The sequence below is a fragment of the Lampetra planeri genome, chromosome 44, assembly GCF_965212315.1.
Source record: "Lampetra planeri chromosome 44, kcLamPlan1.2.h2, whole genome shotgun sequence".
NCBI classification, from domain to species: Eukaryota; Metazoa; Chordata; class Hyperoartia; order Petromyzontiformes; family Petromyzontidae; genus Lampetra; species Lampetra planeri.
Window position 1 is genome coordinate 2,869,371 of NC_136150.1, and position 19,696 is coordinate 2,889,066.

Below are 19,696 nucleotides of genomic sequence, written 5' to 3' on the forward strand. Positions count from 1 at the left end.
GCAAGTGCTTTTAGTGAACACCGATTAAAGCTGGCACGATACACGAGGATAGGTGGCAAGCACCACGCCCGACCACCTTTGTCTCCCCAGTGGCGATGTTTACACACCGTGCCAGGTACTCATTTGAGGCTGAGCCGACTTAGGAAAGGCCCAGCACGGGTTCAGATCATCATCATCGGTGTCGACTGGAATCGAATTCGGGTAAACCAGGTTCGTAACGTAGCGCGCTAACCGCTACTACGCTACCGCTCCCCATGTCCAATTTGACGACCACACAAACGCACACACACACGCCGCTCCGAAAGTAACGGTGTAATTTTACAGAGTTTATTTCTCATCAGCTCGTTGCAAATTGTATCGCCGTGTGACACACAGTAGGGATGCGGTGGCTAGTTCACATTGCGTTCCGTAGACCGGGGTCGGATCACACCGTATATATATATTTTTTACCCAGCGCTCCAGATAACGACGACGATGACCACGTGGTGGGCCGTCACAAAGGGGACGTTGAACGGACGACAAAAACTAAAACGTTCAAATGCTGGTCACAATTCCCATCGCAGTGATATATATTTAAAAAAACGAAAACTTGTTAGTGTACTAACACACTCGTGGCTACTGACGAGGTGAGTCGAGTTCGGAGATTCTCTGCATACCTGTCAACCCCTTATCAGTGCTGCCTACCTTACTACAGACCAATGCAGACCTTAGTGGTCACCCCGTGCCCCGTACAAATCTCAACGTTCATCCTACAAAGTCCCTTCACAAGGGAGAAACACAAATAAATAGACACGATTTTTGCTTTTGGCCGTATTGAAACAGCTGTACGCCGTATGGATTTGGTAACTCAATTGGCCTGTGCAAGACCATGGGTACACCGCATGGGTTGACGGCTTTGTCTCAGGTATGTCTCAGGTATGTCTCAGGTATGTCTCTGAATGACGGCAGCTCGGGCTTGCTCCAGAACGTGCGTAGGTGAGACATTCTACAAGTGAAAAGAAAAAAAAATTTTGCTTCATAAATATACCTTCAATTAGCGATGATACGTGCGGGGAATCTGCCGCTGGGTTTGAGTCGCACGACGGAAAATAAAAATTGAAACGGGCGGCACGTGCGGCAACAGACCGGCCACACGATTCGAAAATACATTCCCCGCTAAACTACACGGCGTGCTCTCGGTTTCTTTTGCAATAAAGACGAAAACATTGTTTTGAAAGATTCACAGCAGGAAACTTGCTTGGCTTTGCAAGGGCAAAACGTTTACTGGGACCAAGCGTTTTTAGAGTCCAGTAGCTCGAAGTTATATTGCAGTTGAGAATGTAAGGCTCTGGTCGAGGCGTAGTCGTTCAAGTTAGAATTGCAGATTGAACGGTATTCGTGAAAATTACGCAAGACTTCGGGTATTAATCCTGGGAAATAAATGTTATATTTCACGAGCGGGTGGGTGAAGGGCGGGTCACGCGACCTTTAGTGGGGGGGGCCCTACGTGGGGGATGTCTCGATCAGTGGTGTGCGTGCGCCGCTAAACTTCACGTGTAGCGCGCCTTCAAAGCCGGGCGGTCAACGTCCCCGAAACCCGCCGCGTTATCTGGAGCGCTCGGAGTTTGTGCAGAAGTGGCGACGTTCAAGGCGTACGGAGTCAAAAAAACACACAGCAACACGGCGGCACGAACATCGGACGCGGGATCGAGTGCGACAGTGCTAATTGTTGGGGGAAACGGGGACATTGGACAGAGCCGACGTGGATTAAAAGCTAACAATCAACAGGACACCATTGGAACCTCATTTGCCAGTAGCAAAATATGATAATTGGTTTTTTACCCTTCTATCTGGCAACAAAACTGACACCTTTTTTTTTACAAGGAGTCATGTTTGCATCTGGTCCAACACCATGTGAGACTAGGCTCTAAGGAAAGCCGTCTCGGGTGTGGACCAATCAACTTCAAGGACAGTGCATACATGATCAGAGTTATGTTTTTTGTTTGCATTATGACTGCAGGTATTGTGGTCTATGCAAACATGACTCCTTGTAGAACAAGGTGTCAGTTTTGTTGCCAGATAGAAGGGTAAAAAAACAATTATCAATCAACAGGACGTCGTGGGTGTCTGCGTGCGTGCGAGCGCGCGCGCGTAAGTGTAAAAAAAAAACACGGCATTGGATCGTAATTATGATAAATTCATTCGCAATCGGCATGCAGCACAAATAAGGTGTCGACAGTTCCTTAGCAAAAACCCTGTACTGTACACTCCGCTCCGATTCGCCTGGGTGGTGGTGGCGGCGGCGGCAAGAGTCAGTGATGATTAATCGGCCACCCAGTTTCACCCCCCCCCCCACCCCATTGGAATAATCCGTCCAACCGGCTTCAAACGAGCAATGAGGTTGGAGATGTTCATCAGTGGTGGTGTCTGATCTATTTGGGGGCCCGAAGCAGAATTTATTTTTGGCATCCCCCCCTCCCGCCACCTCCAATCCCCCTGCCCCCCCCCCCCACGACCCCTTTTCAATTTATAAACTCCAAAGTGAGATGACCAAAACGATGTAGAAATAGGTAGAGACGTAGCGAGATGAGTGAAGAGATGCATCTGCGTGTGTGTTGAACTTTGTACGCACCGCACGTAGCCAACCGTGCAAATCGTCGGTGCGCAGATATGTAGGCGAATGCCAACCAAAGCAAGAGATGCGGTGAGATGAGAGATACAGACGAGACAGAAATGCGTTCTCGTGAAATACTAAAGATTCAGACAAGAGACAGAGCGAGGGAAGAGAGGAGCGTGCGTTTAGATAGTTTGGCTGCTACTAGAACTTTCTGCAGGTGATGAGCCACTTCGTTCAGCAATAATTGTGGTCATATTTCGATTTCAAGCTTTCGTGACTGCAGGGATTCATCTTCTTGGTTCTTTCGGTAAAGTCACGTAGAAGGGAAGTAATAAAATAATAAAAATAAAATATAATAAAATAATTCTCACGACGTTTCGGCCACAACGCAAGCAGCCGTCCTCACCTGAGGACGGCTGCTTGCTGCTTGCGTTGTGGCCGAAACGTCGTGAGAATTATTTTATTATGTTTTATTTTTATTATTTAATTGTGGTCATGTCAATTCTGAAAAAGAGCTCCGTGGACTTTACCTGGTGAATAAAATAGTTTATTTTAATCTTTATTTTTGGGATGAAAAAGATGGATTGGCCTTGTTTATTAGTATTTGAATTTGGAGTTTACATTTAGGTCTCCCACTCATTTTTTTCATAAATCCGGGTGCCGGGGAGAGGAGGGGGGGCTTAAGCTGTTTGGGGCCCGAAGCTTTGTGTTGGAAAGTTAAGGAAATTAAATATGAAAAGCGAAAGATTCAACAACAAAAAAGCGATGGATAAATGAGTACGCTTTTCTCATGGCGACGATCGTTACGATGGTGATTAATATTTCCCATTAAAATGTGGCACCGGTAATGGAAATTATATTTAGAGTGATTGATGGCAGTGACATGATTATGGTGATCGACGTGAAATGGGCGCGTTTATACGTTACAAAAAATAATACCACGCACATTAAGTACCACAAAAAAATCATCTTTAGAACTTTCTTCTTTTGCTAAAGATATGTGTCCTCCTTCAGCGGGGTGCGATTGCGAATCCCGAATAAATAATTCCCATATTTGATTATCTCATCGAAAGTACTTGTGCATTCTTAAATCTAGGCGAACATAGAATGGGGGGAAAAAATAACATACCAGTCACCGATTTTGGGACGTTAAACACACACGACGCGTGTACAATTCCACCGTTTGAATGAATGCATGGGTCGCGACGTCCATCAACAACATAAACGCAGTACGTACATGGGCACGGTTCGTACATAACCAAAGGGGACAGCTGTATGCGTGCCAACGTTGGCACACGGCTGGAAACCGTTGGATCCCCCACGCAGATTCAACGTTGGCTGAACGTTAGCCGGTCGTCTGGCACAACAATGTTCCGCGTTTCGCTCGGCAGCTTCCCCCCCCCCACACACACAACATTGTTCATTGACAGCGATACGAGAACGCGGTAACATCGTCAAAATCGACCTTATTGTGAGTCCTTGTTTCACATCAGTCAATGCCATCTTACAATCGAATATTACATCGGTGTTGTGCACCTCGTGCTCATATAATACAGTACATTATATATATTTATTTTAGGTATACAGATAGTACTCAAAGCCGCGTGGCATACTATCATGCAGCGTCATGAAAATAATGACGTGATGATGGGGTTTGATGTGTTTTTTTTTAAAGAAAGTAATTCAAAATAATATCACTAGTCGTAATAACAATTTACAGCCCCTCTTCTTGGTTCTTTCGGTAAAGTCACGTAGAAGGGAAGTAATAAAATAATAAAAATAAAGCATAATAAAATAATTCTCACGACGTTTCGGCCACAACGAAAGCTTTAAATCGAAATTTTACAGCCCTTTAACGATCTACGGCCCGACGAAGACTTCCACGCCCTGCTGGGCCTAGCGAGTGCGTGCGCGTATTTGACCATACTTCACCGCGCTGGTCAGCACGTGGGTTGGTGGATTTGTCGAGGGGAAGGGACGCGGTCACGACCAGTTCAGGTGTCGCTCCCCACCGAACTCGGCCGTGATTCAAACTCAGGTCGCCGGGTTTCACATTGCAGCGCGCTAACCACTGCGCCACCACTCTGCCTGTATTTTGTATTTTACGTGTGTGTGTGTATATAGCAACTTGCCCAATGAAATTTTCACTTCACTAAATGTTGTGTTCTCGTCTCATTCGTTCGCGTTCAACAGCTGTTCACGACACAAGTCCAGCAAACCAAGGCTTTCACACCTGAGCCATGCAACACGGTTTTTTTCTCCCGCGGGAAGGTCCTCTCATTCCGGCGGCGGCTGTCCTGGGAAATCCATGGCCTTCGAGGGACGTTAAAAGTCTTCGCTTTCTGTCAGTTGCGTAAAAAACAAGGATACATCCACGACATACGACAACGCAGTTACGCGTCGTTCTCCCTCATCTTCCAGGGTCGTGAGATATTCTCATTCATCCACCCTCCCCTGCCCCACGATGCGTCCCGGTTTTTTGTACTGCACGGTCAGGATTCTGGCTCACCCCAACTCTCAACGAAGAGACGAAAGCGCTGCATCTCAGCGTGCTCTTAATCGCCAACGGAAATAACGAGCGCGAGGGGGGGAAGGAGGTCGGAGCTATGAACACCGGCCATCAAATTTGGGATTTCTCGACGGTAATTTTTTTTATCGGCGCAGCAGCAGTCCGCGCCGATAGCACGGCTCCAAGTGCGGCGAGCGAACGAGCGAGCGGGAACGATGGGGAGAGAGCGTTGGGGCCTTGCGAATTCCACGCGTTCCGCCACCGACTCGGTTTTGTCAGCCCTCCGACGCGTCTCCCCCGCTGTTCGGGGTTGCTCGGCGCGACGCCTGCACGCGCGGCGAAGCGTCGGACGTCGCGTCGAGACCTACGCGTGGTACGAACCCTGAAAGCGCATCGAAGAGCTGAGTAAGAGCAGCAGCAGCGGCGGCGTAAGCCCCGAACAACCTGCACAGGAACCTGGCTTTTGTTTGCTGCACAAGTCCGCGAAACGGACCGTTAGTGAAGACGCGTCCCTGTAGAACAGGGGGTGGGGAAGCTTTTTTCTGCCAAGGGCCGTTTGGATATTTGTAACATCATTCGCGGGCCATACAAAATTATCAACTTAAAAATTTGCCTGTTGGTATATTTGGTCAAGCATTTAATTAACTCGCCCCTAATGCGATGGCTGGAACCGCTTCTCTTTGGCGAGGCGTGTGATGTTGTACATCGGCCTCCGTAAAAAAAATCCTAATGAATCGACCAAAGAGAATAAATATTGGGTAATTAATATTTCTCATCCTTATATCTCCGTCTCTCTACATTCTCTCCATCCACACCTTGTCTTGGATATATCTTGGAGATAAGGTGTGGATGCCCACGGTGGCTAGGAGATGTTATCTGCCTCGCCTGGTATGCAGGAGGTCGTGGGTTCGATCCTGATCCTGATGCCTGCTGTATATTTGGAGTTTGCGTGTTTTCCCTGTGGTCGTGTGGATTTTTCTCCAGGTCCACCAGTTTTCCCTCCACATTTAGAAACACGCGTTTTGAGTATTTGGCTGCTGTACATTTCCATATCATAAGCCACCTCATTGAGCTATCATTTGTGGTTAGTTCGCTTCTGAAAAAAGATCTATCATAGCTCAGTTGGCCTTGCCTGGTAAAATAAGAAAAAAATTTTGCTTAATAGTTCATCTTGGTCTCTCTCAGGTAAACATGCAAGTTTTACCGTCTCGTCTCCCGCGTTCGTCGACATATCTCTCTCTATCGCCCCTGCGTCTCCTCTCGCCCGTACCTCTTCCGTCTACCTCGCGAGGATGATGTCGCGAGAATCGGATTCTTTACTTTCGACCGGAGGAATCCTTTCAGTTATCAACCGAAAGGGCTCGTTGTCGCGGTCACGGTATATCAGTCTTCCCAGCGACCTGGCGCGCGATCGAGAGGGACGCGAACTCGTGAAACGTTTTCATCATCAGCATCTGCCACTGCCAAATCGACATTTGCGCAAAGTCAGCGATTTGTGTATCGATCTGCTGGGGGGGAAAAAACATGTCTAAATTATGATAAAGTAAGCTGTCTTGGCCCGTAAGGACGGGGGTGGGGGGGGTGACGGTGGCCAGTATCGCATTGGCTCTCGAGCGCATTCGCTCGAGTGTGTGAGTGGCGGTGTCTGTGCACGTGAGATGGGGAGCGGTGGTGCAGCGGTTAGCGCTATGCTGCGCTACGAACCCGGCGACCCGAGTTCTATTCCCGCTCACGGCCAACACGGGTAACGATTGTTAGAACTGGTCCTGGGCCTCCCCTAGGTGGACTCCGCCTCAAATAAGTACCTGGTACGGCGTGTAAACATTGCCACTGGGGAGACAAAGGAGGCTGGGCGTGGTGTTGGCCACCCACCCCCTCGTGTGCCGTGCCGGCCTTCATAGGGGCTTGCTAACAGCACTTGCCCAAACAGTCTATTACAGGATACAAGGGGGGTCTTTATGTAACACAAGTGGTGGTTCTCAGAATGTGGTCCCGGGTACCACCAACGGAATAATAATGACAATATTTTACCTTTACTGATGATATTTAAGTTAACAAATTAAGTGAGGTTAACTACCCTTGATTAAAGTACCCAAACCCTACGATCTAAATGCCCACCCGCCCATCCCTAACAAAAAAACACCTCACAGCTGAGTAAAACAAAAATGTCACGTTAATTCCGAATCGTTTAGTGTATTCAGAGAGAGAGATGAGTGAATGCGTTTTTGAGAAGCACCGCGCTAGAGCAGAGGTCGCAACCGGGTACCCGATACCCGTACCCTACCCGATACCCGGCTACCCGTACCCGGCCAGGTACGGGTAGCCGTTTGCGACCCTGGTGCGGCCGGGTACGGGTAGGCCGTGAGTCACTGGTGAGTCACCGTTTGTCACTCATTTCCAAACGTCTTGTCTCTTCTCACAATTCAAGTTCCTAGAATCAACCCACCCGCGCCTGCAACATGGCTTCATCCCAGAGGTCACAATCAGGTACCCGATACCCGTACCCAGCCGGGTACGGGTAGGGTACGGGCACGGCCGGGTACGGGTACCCGTTTGCGACCCTGGTGCGGCTGGGTACGGGTACGGGTAAGGAATCAAAACCCGTTTGCGACCTCTGCGCTAGAGTAACGGGAACCTCTAAACCGCATTGGGGCGATGCGTGGGGATTCCCAAAATGCAGCAGCAGCAGCTTCCGTCTCCGAGCCACGTGATCAGTGTGACACTCCGGCGCTGGGCATGAATCTGTCGCTCGCAAATCTCCACCAATAGGAGCGCACACCACCGCCGCGAAAGTTCAAGCCTCCGTTTGGAGCTTCGTGTTTTTGTTTGTGTGTTTATCGCTCTCGCTGTGTCGCAGTGCACTTCTGACAGGCGGGGCCCCCTTTTTACGCGCTTTCTTTTAAGTCACTCTGTCTGTTGTTGTCGTTGTTGTATCCTCAAATATTGTAACTCAATTTTAACCCACTTTCCCCAATGTGGTATCGACTGCAAACTTGGTATACTTATGTCATACTGATGACAATACTATATTCTATCATTAAAAATAAATAAATATGTTTTAACATTATTTTTGAAATGTTATGTTTCGGCTTGGGTCTAATTGTCCACGGTCAACTGACGTTCGCTGTATTTGGCCACGGTCCCTTACGTTTATATGGCAAGCTTCGGGGCCACTTCCTGGAGTTGTGAAGTTCTGCCATTACTACTACATTTCATAAAAGCGTGGTTTTTAAAAAGGTTTTTTTAAAATATTACTTTTTATTTCGCCAAATTATCCCGAATTGCGCCGTCGCCCTCGCGCCGTGAGATGAAGGATCCGCCCGGGAAGTCTCGCGCGGCAGTCGGACAGTGTCCCACGGGAAGCGGATATCACAGAACTACCTTCAAGTGACCCTTCGTGTGGTCAACACAGTCGTGTGCAGAGCTTCCCCGTACACTCTGCCACCGAGAGCAATATTTTCACCGAGCGCTGGAACTTAGCCAAAGTGAGCGCGGAACCATAACACTGGTCAACAAAAAAAACACATTTTTTTCTGGCCTGGACTTTTTGCAGCTGTTTTAGACTAATTTCAGGATGCTGATTCTAAATCTGATCTCAGATTTGCTCTATCGCATCGCATTTTTATGCTATCGGCATACCCCATTTTCATTGATTTTTCCAGAAATTAACTCTGTCACTTATGATTGCAAATTGTTGCGAGTCAGTGACTGCTTTAGTGTTAAACTATGGTGCTGTATTTTTAGGATAGTGTGTTTATAATATCATTTTATGTAGATATCCACATTTATTTAATATTTTCTTCTGCAGTTTTTATTGAAAATGCAATATTCGATATCTCAAAAACCTGATGTGATAGACAAAAACTGATGCCAGATTTGGAATCAGCGCCCCAAAATTACCTTAACACCGTTGGAATACCTTATGCCAGAAAAAGTGTGTTGACCAGTGTATAATCGACGCGACGTGGGTTTTTTCGTTGCTGCTTGTGTTCAGTCATTGGGTGACCGGGGCTTCGACCGCCAACTCACCGCCACTCGAGAACGAGGTTCACCTCCTAAAACCGGGATTAGAACCCGGTGATCTGGAGCCCGCGGGCCACTCGAGGCGGCCGCCGTTACCTGCGAACGCATCGAACGACGCCGAGGAAGGACGGAACTTGATACGAGCGAGGCGCCAGTGGCTCGCGGCGACGAGAAAAATTATCTGTTCATATTCCCCCCCCCGCCCGCCCGCCCTGCCTAGGGAAGCGAGGCGACGAGTTCCGTGCGCAGCCTCTTGAGCATCGGCGTTTGTCGCGCGCGGGTTTTGGCGTTCACGCCGCTTCTCCCAACAAAGGGCGGCTCTCCGCTCCAGATGTTGGGAATTTCTCAAGCGCGCACATTTTCCCCTCGCCGAAGTCCGGGGCCTTCGATGGTCGAGGGAGTCGCGTTTTTTTTGTTGTTGTTTAGATATTTTGAGCCCGATCGCAAGCTTGGCGCGAGGCCCGGAAAGCGTGAGTGCGCCATCCGTGCCCCTCGGTTGCGTTCGTCCGCCGAGGGTCGCTGCGACGGAAAATCCCATGCAGACAATTTATCACGAACGAAGCTCGGGCGCAAGAGTGTGGCCCGCTGCTCAGGGACTTGATCGACAGAAACCCAGCCAGGTTTGTTCCAATGCGCTTCTCTCCAAAGCGTCCGCACCCACGTGGGGCGCCACGCGGCGTCGTTCTCCGTGCGGCTTTGAAACGCGTTAAACGTCGCCGATTAGAAGGCCACCGGGAACAAACACGCGTTTGGGTTAGCGTTACGGGATCCCCACGCGTGTGCATGGTTTTTCTTTCCCACGCCCCTTTTTTTTCTGTGTGTTTTTTTTACGAGCGAGGTATCTGGGGGGACCCGGAGAGAAGAGCGATCTAACGCTGCGCAGATGGGTCACGTGTCTACTTGCTGTACTGTCTTTTACACGGGGGGCGGAGTGGGGGGGGGGGGTTGTCTCATGCGGGCACAATCTCTGCGTGATCCACCAACCCAAACTCTGGTATATTTTAGCAGGAAATAACGTAAAGTGACGAAATAACAATAGAATCGCCGCGCTCAAGTCAGCGTGCTATTGCGGAAACCGTCTAGGGCTGTTTGCGTTCACGGGAATGCATTTGGTTCATTACAGGCTGATGTGTTTTAAATTAAGTGCCATCCTGAGACGTCTCCGGGCGATGTAGACTTCTGCATTCATAACTTCAAAAACAGAGACGGGATACAGGCTTACACGTTCGTAAGCTAACAAAAAATAAGAGCATGGACACACATACGCTTTTGTCTATTGCACTCAGATATATATGTGTGTGTGCGCGTGTGTGCACGTGTGTATATAATTACACAATATTTACAAGCACGAGCGTCGGATTCGATCTCCAATCCCGCTGCGCGTCCGCAACATTCCCAACGACTTTCCCCTTCCCGAGTTCAGGCTCGAGCCCAAGTCCAAACGCGACGACGATGACGAAGAGCGGTCCACACCTCCTCCTCCTCCGAACTCCTCCGCACGCTCCACCTCCTCCTCCTCCCCATGCCCGTCGCGGCTCCCCTCCGTGGCGTCACGGCATGATGGGTGTATCCGAAAACACGGAGCAGATGGAATCCGAGTCGGACTTGACCCTCTGGATTTTGATGAGCCGCTCCTCCAGTGCCCGGTGCTCCACTCCTCCGCCGCCGCCGCCACCACCGACCAGCGACTTGCCGCGTCCCTTGCCGTGGTTTTCGGCCGGCGACGCCGACACGACACCGCCGCCGCCGCCGATGACGACGGAGAGCGGCTCCTTCTTGCCGTGCTCGGCAAACACCACGTGTTTGCCGCTGCCGCCGCCCCCGCCGCCGCTGCCGTTGTGGCCGAACTTGTGGCGGCCGGGCGCCCCCCCTCCGCCGGGGAGCGGGTCGTCGCGGTGCTGCGGCGTGACGCTGAGGCTCGAGTACTGCGCGCTGCTGTCGTTCCTCTGCCGCGAGTTCGAGTTGGACGTCGACTCGTCGCCGTTGCCGCCGCCGCCGCCTCCTCCGCCGCCTCCTCCGCCGGCGCCGCCGCCGCCGGCGCCGTCGTCGTCTCCCGCCACGGCGTCGAGCTCCTCGGCCGGGCGGCAGAGGCAGCGGCACGGCGTGAGGTAGAGGTACGCGAGCACCAGCACGACGCTGATGACGCACGCCGCCAGCGTGGTGAAAGCCGTGTTGAAGGGGTGGTCCTCCTCCGCCTCGGACACGGTCACGTTCACCTCGACCGTCTCGTTGAGCGCCAGCGCGCCGTCCGTCACCACGCACGCGTACGCCCCCGTGTCGTTGGGCTGCGCCTGGGCGATGCTCAGGCTGCCGTTGGGGTGGACGAGCAGCCGCGAGCCGTGCGGCGTGCGCACGCTCGCGTTGGCGCCGTCACGCTCGTCGCCGGGCACCAGCGCGGCGCCGCCGGGCGTCAGCCACATGTAGCGCGCGCCGCCGCCCTCGCGGGCCAGGCGCCGGCCGCCGCAGTCCACCGTGACGTTGTCCTCCGCCTCGGCGTGCACTTCAGGCAGGCGCGTGCTGTCGCCGAGCGCCGACGAGCAGTTCATGCGGTCCCAGTCGGCGCGCCAGGCGCTCACCGCGCCGCCGCCGTCTCCGCCGCCGCCTCCGTCGGACGCCGTCGACGGCGGCGGTCCGTACGAGCAGGAGAAGTCGTCGGTGTACTCCACCACGGGCCTGAAGCGCCACTTGAGCCACAGCTGCAGCAGGATGAAGGTCTCGCACTCGCAGCGGAAGGGGTTGCCGTGCAGGTAGAGGCCGTCCTTGATCTCGGGCGACAGCGCGTCCAGCTCGCCCGCGGGCAGCGAGCTCAGCCGGTTGGCCGAGACGTCCAGCAGCTCGAGGTCCTGCAGCGGCTGGCCGCGAGCGAGCAGCCCGAAGGGGAACTCCTCCACGAGGTTCCAGCCCAGGTAGAGCTTGCGCAGGCTCGCCAGGCCCGCTACGGCCGTGCCGTCGAAGCGCGCGATGCGGTTGTCGTACAGCAGCAGCTCGCGCAGCCTGGCCAGGCCGCGGAGCGCCGAGCCGTTGACGGCGCTCAGCCGGTTGGAGGAGAGGTCGAGGACGGCGAGCGCCGGCATGCCCTCGAAGGCGCCGGGCTCCAGCGCCGACAGGCGGTTGCCACGGAGGCGCAAGGCGACCAGCCGGCTCGCGTTGCGGGCCCACGCCGAGGGGCCCAGCCTCGCGATGGCGTTGTGGCCCAGGTCGAGGGCCGTGCCGAACGCCGGGAGGTTCGGCGGTGGCGCCGTCAGGTTGGCGCCGGCGCACGCGATGATGTCGGCCGCGCACACGCACACCGACGGGCACGAGCGGAGGCCGGCGCCGGAGTCGGCGGAGTCGGCGGCGGCGCGAAAGACGGCGGGGCCCAAGGGCGGCGGCGGCGGCAGAAGCAGCGGCAGCAGCAGCGCGCGGAGCGCCAGCGATGGCAGCAGCTGCCAGGGCGGTCCCCACGCGCCCGGAGCCACCGCCTTCCGCTTCTCCATGTCCGTGGCGGAGTTGTCTCGCGGTGGGCGGTGGTGGCAGTGGTGGTGGTGGTGGCGGTGGCTGTGGTGGTGGCGGTGGTGGTGTGGGTTGCGGAGTTGGCGTGGGTACCGCTGTTGCTTGTTTTTTTATTTTCTAACGAGCGAAAGATGTGAAGGTCTTCCGGGATTGAAAGTCACGTCCAGTCTGCAAAAGAGCAATGCAAAGGTTAAGGTGCAGCCCTGCAATTGCTTGCTCACACCGCTGCTGGCGGAAGGGGCCCTCCACTCGGGCGAAGTCGCGAAGGCAGCGTCTGTTTTTGCCGACTCTTGCACACACCGACCAGACGTCTTGGAACAGTTGGGAGTTCCCACACTTTACCCCATCGCACGTGACCTGCCAATCGACTGAACTGTGCCGGTGAATCCATCGGTGCTTGTGTCGGGAGATCAAATCGAACAGGCGACCTCTGGATTTTTAGTCCAGTGCTCACGGAACTATAAACTAAACGAAACTATAGTAATAGGTTTTTACCCTTTCAACTGGTACAAAAACTGACACCTTTATACAAGGGATCATGTTTGCAATAACCACAACACAAGCAGTCAAAATGCAAACAAAAGAAACAACTCTGATAATGATAATGATATGCACTGTCCTTGAAGAAGTTGATTGGTCCACACCCGAGACAGCTTTTCTTAGAGCCAAAAGGCGTACAACTCAAAAACAGCGCACTATCAAGAGCATAAAGGTGTCAGTTTTTGTACCAGTTGAAAGGGTAAAAACCTATTACGATATTTTGCCACTGGTAAAGGAAGTCTCAGTGTAAATGCTTACCCCGAGATCTCAATACCACCGCCGGCGCCACATTCCATTACACCATCGTTCTTGAAAACATATCCTACTTACCAGCAGGATAAAAATAAAGTATACACCCTTTACATGTTGTTGAATGGATTGAGGATGCAGTGAGTATATTCAAAGCCAAATTATTCTGCACGTGGGAGGCTTCCATTCACTGTAAGAAGCGCTGCTAAATTGGTTGGCTGCTGTGAAAACGACGCGTAAATCAGAGCGCACGATGTGGCATCTTCACGCGATTTGGTTTTGCAAAACTGTGAACCTTACTAAAAAAAAAACTGGGCCAATTTTTTTTGTATTAGGATCACCTTTTCACAAATGGTGCACGGCCAAACACACGGGGCGAGCGCTGTTTGCATGGAGGGACGCTCCTCGACTTTGAGCAACACAATGACCGTAATCGGTCGTTGTTCACGGACGCGTGATGATTCACCTCCTGCCCGCCGCCACCCCTACCTCCACGATTCGGTGAATTGACGAGATTTTCCGGGGGAGTCACGGTTTAAGGCGCATGTGTCTGCTCTGTGCTCTGCTCACCCCCCCCCCACCACCACCCCCCTCAATGTGGTGAACAATGACCCCTTGCCCTGACTTACGGATCAGAAGCATGGACATTAACAGAGGGCTGTAGAACTGAACAAAGGCTGGACAAGTGGGCAAAAGAAGCGTCAAGAACGTTGCACTCTGTGGACTCGCGAGGAGGACCCGCGCGGGTTAGAGGACCCGCGCGGGTTAGAGGACCCGCGCGGGTTAGAGGACACACGCGAGTTAGAGGACACACGCGAGTTAGAGGACCCACGCGGGTTAGAGGGCGGCGTCGCAGTGGCCGATAAGAAAATGAAGTGGTCACGGGGCAGAGATCACGGGCGTCTACAAAGGACGTTGGCTCCGTCGTCAGAACTGACAACGGGGTAGCAGCCGAAGGAGGGGGTGTGCCAGAGAGTACCTGTACGTGTCCACCACGGAGAGAGGGAGCGATGAGATTGACTCTCGCGCGAGCGCTAGGCGGATCGTCGCGTCGCAGAATCACGGCGACGACTTGGAGGGGAGGTCTTTGTCAAGCAGTGGATTGAACATGGTGGATGATGATGATGATGTTGTTTTGGAGAAGAGGAGATGGGGAGGCCTTCATCCAGCAGTGGATCGGCAGAGGGCTGTAATCATTATTATTTGATCACAATGTATCACTGCCTCGCTTAACACAAACCCCACAGAACAACATCCTGGCTTCCAATTGACTGCGCATACAATTAACTAATGTACGTATGTCGAACTTCTTCCGCACAACCATACGTAGCCAACCGTGCAAATCGGGGGGAGGACAACAGACTAAACACAAAGAGAAGAACTGAATTGAACCGCAACGGAACATTCTCGTGGCAAATTCGGCCACCTCTCTGCACCGATGGGCAATCCAGAATGGGCTCCCCGTGTTCGACTGCACCGGCGGTGCTCTCGTTACTGCCGCTGGTCCCGACGCAGCGCAAACCCTCGCGCAGTGCAATTGTGAACAACGGCCACATCAGACATGAGTACATCAAATCGGCATGGTCATTGGTTCACTGCAGCTCAAAGACTCGGTCCCTACAAGGCGTGCGGTGAAGTTAGGAGATGTCCCGTGTGTGTGTGTGTGTGTGGTCGGCATTTGAAGGCCTGAAGACCGGAATTAATGATTTTGCCCACAATGTGTTCATCAGGGAGGCAGTTCCAGATCCGATCAGCAAAGTGAAGGGAGCTTCTGTCCAGGGAGCAATGTTCTAGAAACTCGGGGGGGGCAATGGGGTGGCTTGGCAGGGGTTGTGCAAAATCGGGTGGCACGGCAGCTTTCCTATGGGGGTGGAAGCATGGCCTGAACGTCTGTGGGGGGGGGGGGGGGCAGTGGTTGGTGTGCATTTTGTACAGGCACTGTGACACCAAGGGGGGTCTCCGACCCGGTGAGAAGCGGTACCCACAGTGACCGGCGGCAGACGTCCGGCATTCACCCTCGAGTCCGAGCCGGTTTTTCGCAGCGAGCTTAAAGCGGCGTTGCAGCTTCACAAGAGGCGGCCTCACGCCTGATCGGCGCGTGGCACTCGCAGTGGGACTCGAATCACGAGAGCACGGGGGCAGCGAACGTTCGGCTTGACGTGTCTCTCTCTAACCCCTCTCGCTCTCTCTAATGCCACCCGCTCGTCGTTTCAACTCGAGGGCAACCCCCGGCACGCGATTCGCACGCGCCACACGCCTGATTCCGGTCCCTGGGAGTGCCGTCACGTTTGGTCGCAATGAAGCCATCGGCTCGACGCGTGTGTGTGTGTTTTAAAATAAATAAATAAATAGATGTGCAGCCCTCGACGCTTAATTGGAGGGCATCTCCGGTGAGAGAACGCAGTTGGTGCGAGCCTGCCTGGAAATCTGTCGCAGCATCTCTGGGGACGGAGGAGTGGGTGTCGTGGGGTCAAGGATGCGGAATTGTCTGCTGATATCAACGATGACATTAAACACAATCGTTAATTTCTGTCTGCAACTAATTGCTGCGACATCATGGCCAGTGATGGTAACTACAGTGCAGTCAAATCGTTCATTATCGGGGTGCGGGGAGGGGGGGTGAGGGGGATAAGTCAACAAAACGAGGATAACGCGACACGTACATGAGGCGATATTTAATTGCTTATAGGTGGAAATGTCGAACGCGTCTTTGTCCGGGGGGGTTTTCGTTGTCGCTTGGCGACGAGGCCACGCGGGGCGCCGACTCGCGACCCACCAACACACGAGGAGTCGGGCAGCTGACAAACATCGAGGTTGGCGAGATGAGAACTCCCTCCCCACGTGTGCAGGAGGGTCCATGGGTTCGGTCCGACCCCGACGCCTGTCACACTGCGCAGCTGTTAGCGCGTCGCGTTCTGAACCCCGTGGCGGCAAGAGTTTCATTCCCAGCCACGGCTAATGTCAGTTTCGCTGTGATGTCCAAACCGGTCCTGAGCTCCCTCTCGCTTTAACAATCCATGCTGACCAACATGGCAGGGCGCCGCGGTGGCTAGGAGATGTTAACTCCCTCGCCTGGTGTACACAGGAGGTCGTGGGTTCGATCCCTACCCTGACGACGCCTGTACATTTAGAGTTTGCACGTTCTCCCCGTGGTCGCGTGGATTTTTTTCCGGGTCCTCTGGTTTGTCCCTCCACATTAAGAATGTGTTCAGAGTATTTGGCTACTGCTATAAATATTTACATTCACATGTTGAGCAACTTTGTTGAGGCGATTATTTGTGGCCAGGTCGCGACTGAAAAAGAGCTGTATAGCCTATTGGGCCTTACCTGGTATGATAAAAAAAAAAAGTTTAGTTAAGAGTTCAGAAGCTGTACACGTGAGTAATTTTTTATTTTTATTATTGTGGTTTTGTCACAAGCACCGCTGTCCTGCAACCCAGAATAATTCGCCCACTGCAAATAATGTAGAGTTTCCGTGCGTGCGTTTATCCCCGCTACAAAATGTCGCAATAAACGTCGCGTCTGTTAAATTAATTTGGCTTCACGCTGAGAGATGAATCTGCCTAAAGCATTTTAAAGGATAAGTAATCAAAAATTCAACCATAAAATTCACCCATAAAATTCACCTTGGCCCTTCAAGTGCCACATGAGTCCGATGATGTATTATCCTTGGGGGGGGGGGGTGTTGGGGAGGATATATAATTGATTAAAGTCGTCGCCCGAGCTTATCGCTGCGAGACTTTTACGGGTGAGCGCCGCGCGTTGCTCGGTGTGAAGTAGGGCGTGGAGCAAAACGTCGGGCTTCGCGTCGAACGTTCCGCGCGAGGTTGTCGCGTCGTCGCGAGCGCCCGCGTTATTGCAATCCTCCCGTGGCTAAAGGAGCGCGTCTGGACTTAACCGCCGCCCCGACTAACGTGCCAGCCGACCGACCAACCCCCCCCTGCACCGCCCCGCAGAAATAATAAAAATAACAATGCAGCTCGTCATTTAGCACCGTGACTAAGTGTTCACAATGGCCGGGACTGAATGGTGATGGGGGGCGGCGAGCGGCCTGCAGGGAGGGTCTCCTTCCCCGCTGTCGCTCGTGAGCGAAGCCGCACCTCCCCGCGGCCCCGTCCACGCGGCCCCGTCCACGCTGCCCCGTCCACGCTGCCCCGTCCACGCTGCCCCGTCCCCGCGGCCCCGTCCACGCTGCCCCGTCCACGCTGCCCCGTCCCCGCGGCCCCGTCCCCGCGGCCCCGTCCACGCTGCCCCGTCCACGCTGCCCCGTCCACACAGCGCCCGTCCACGCTGCCCCGTCCCCGCGGCCCCGTCCACGCGGCCCCGTCCGCGCTGCCCCATCTACGCGGCCCCGTCCACGTGGCCCCGTCCACGCTGCCCCGTCCCCGCGGCCCCGTCCACGCGGCCCCGTCCACGCTGCCCCGTCCCCGCGGCCCCGTCCACGCTGCCCCGTCCCCGCGGCCCCGTCCGCGCTGCCCCATCTACGCGGCCCCGTCCACGCGGCCCCATCTACGCGGCCCCGTCCACGCTTCCTCGTCGAGGTTGTCAAAGCTGGTAGCATCAGGGTCAGAGACCTCCCCTAGGGTGACGGCGAGTCGGGGGGTGGGGGGCACGGACAGCCCTCAGGGCACTGCGTTTTGGCGGGGGGTGCGGGGGGGGGGCCGCGTGCATAGACGTCACGCTGTCTGATGTCATACTTCCCCGGTTTAGTTTGAAGACTTCGGTGGGACGGGGAGGGGTGGGGGCACACCGTGTGAGTTGCCCCCGCACCCCCCCCGTTATGAACGTGGCCTAATTATGGTTGCCACTCGTTCCACTGTAGACCAAGCCCGGGCACGTTTCTCAGTCAGCACCAGGCTCCATGTTCACCTCCGATTTGCATGGTTGGCTACGCACGGTGCGAAATAAGTTCAACGTGCGTACGTGCGTACACTTTCATCAGAACTGTGCTGCTGCTGCTGCTGCTGCAACAGCGCACAGCGCTGCGATGAATCTCAACACACAGCAATGCAATAAGGGTACCAGGTCTGCGGGCACAAATCAATTCCTGCCAGCCGAAGGAACGCGGTCAACAATTTTCCCTGGACAGGTGGCAACGCCCCCCCCACGCCCCTTTGAGACTCCGCAAATAGCTACGGTACTGTATTTTGTTGACATTTGCCAGAAAATATTGATATTTTTTTTATTTAGAATTAGTAATCTGGGCTCTGTTTTAAAAGCTTTCAATTTCAGGGCCGCCCCCACCTGCACCCCCCCCCCGCCACCACTCTACCCGGAAGAACAACACAGCAGGGGGAGAATCAATTGAAACGCAGCGGTGGTTTAAAAGGCACGGAAATGAAATCGATGCATGCAAGCTGAGGTTAAATCAGACACACGTTTGGCTTTAAGGTGGGAGCACAATCGCCCTCTGCAAAATATATATCCTCTAAATGGTCGAAAGCCTCAGTTGAAAAAAAAATGCATTTTGAGATCCATAAATCACCTTGCTTTGGCCGCCGTGCTTTACCAGTGGGAATTGAGACGAGATTCTTTAGCGAACAAGCGTTTTATTAAATATATATTCCCCCATTCCTGACCTCTGCTAATGACCTCTGAGCCCGCCACGTTCAATCGCCCACCTTTTCTCAAGGCCATTGTCACCGAGCGCGGCGTTTTGAGTTGATAGCTGTAATCTCTCTCCGAGGGAATCGTGAGACCCGTTTGCACGGAGACGACGGAGTCGCCGCATCCTCCTCCGAGGGTCTCTGTGGCACGCGAGAGGTGTTCGCAAAGTCCTAAGCAAAGGCTCGGGGGAGGTCGCAAGTGGCTCAAGAAAGGGGCCACGGATTCGTGAAAAACAATAGAGGGGGTGCGTCAATCATCGACTCAAACCACAAGTAATCTACCGGATGTATTTTACATCAACTGGCACTTCATCGCGATAGCCTCCGCCTTGCCCGCAAGCTTTCTTCCCCTCCTCGTAGTAGCCAACCTCCACAAGCCACGCTGCAGCCATGCGGCACCGTACGAACAATGTCGCGTCGACGACCGCCCCCCTGAGTTCAGCGGACGTCTCTACGAGAACCGCACATGGCCGTTGAGGGCCCGGCGGTTACACACACTGCCTCATCGCCCTCCGTCTCTCCACGTCTGCCGACACGTCTCTCGCCTCAGGAGATCTGTCTCTCTCGCCTGTAACTCCGTCACACCGACGCATCCCCGTCTCATCCGCGTGCGTCCGTTCGTTCTCTCTCCCTTGCTACGTCGCCCTCTCTCGCCTAGGCCTCTCTCATTTCACCGCACCT

At 53.7% G+C, this 19,696-nt stretch overlaps 1 protein-coding gene across 1 annotated transcript in view; it reads right to left on the bottom strand.

Annotated features, from left to right (window-relative positions):
• Positions 1-9,353: 9,353 nt before the first annotated feature.
• The window catches only part of LOC144732755 (amphoterin-induced protein 2-like), a 31,910-nt gene continuing 21,567 nt past the window's right edge, over positions 9,354-19,696 (bottom strand). Inside the window, exon 2 of the mRNA XM_078614331.1 lies at positions 9,354-12,788. Within this exon, the coding sequence (XP_078470457.1) occupies positions 10,679-12,604 (1,926 nt within the window). The 5' untranslated portion in view covers positions 12,605-12,788 and the 3' untranslated portion in view covers positions 9,354-10,678. The remainder of the gene's footprint in view (positions 12,789-19,696) is intronic.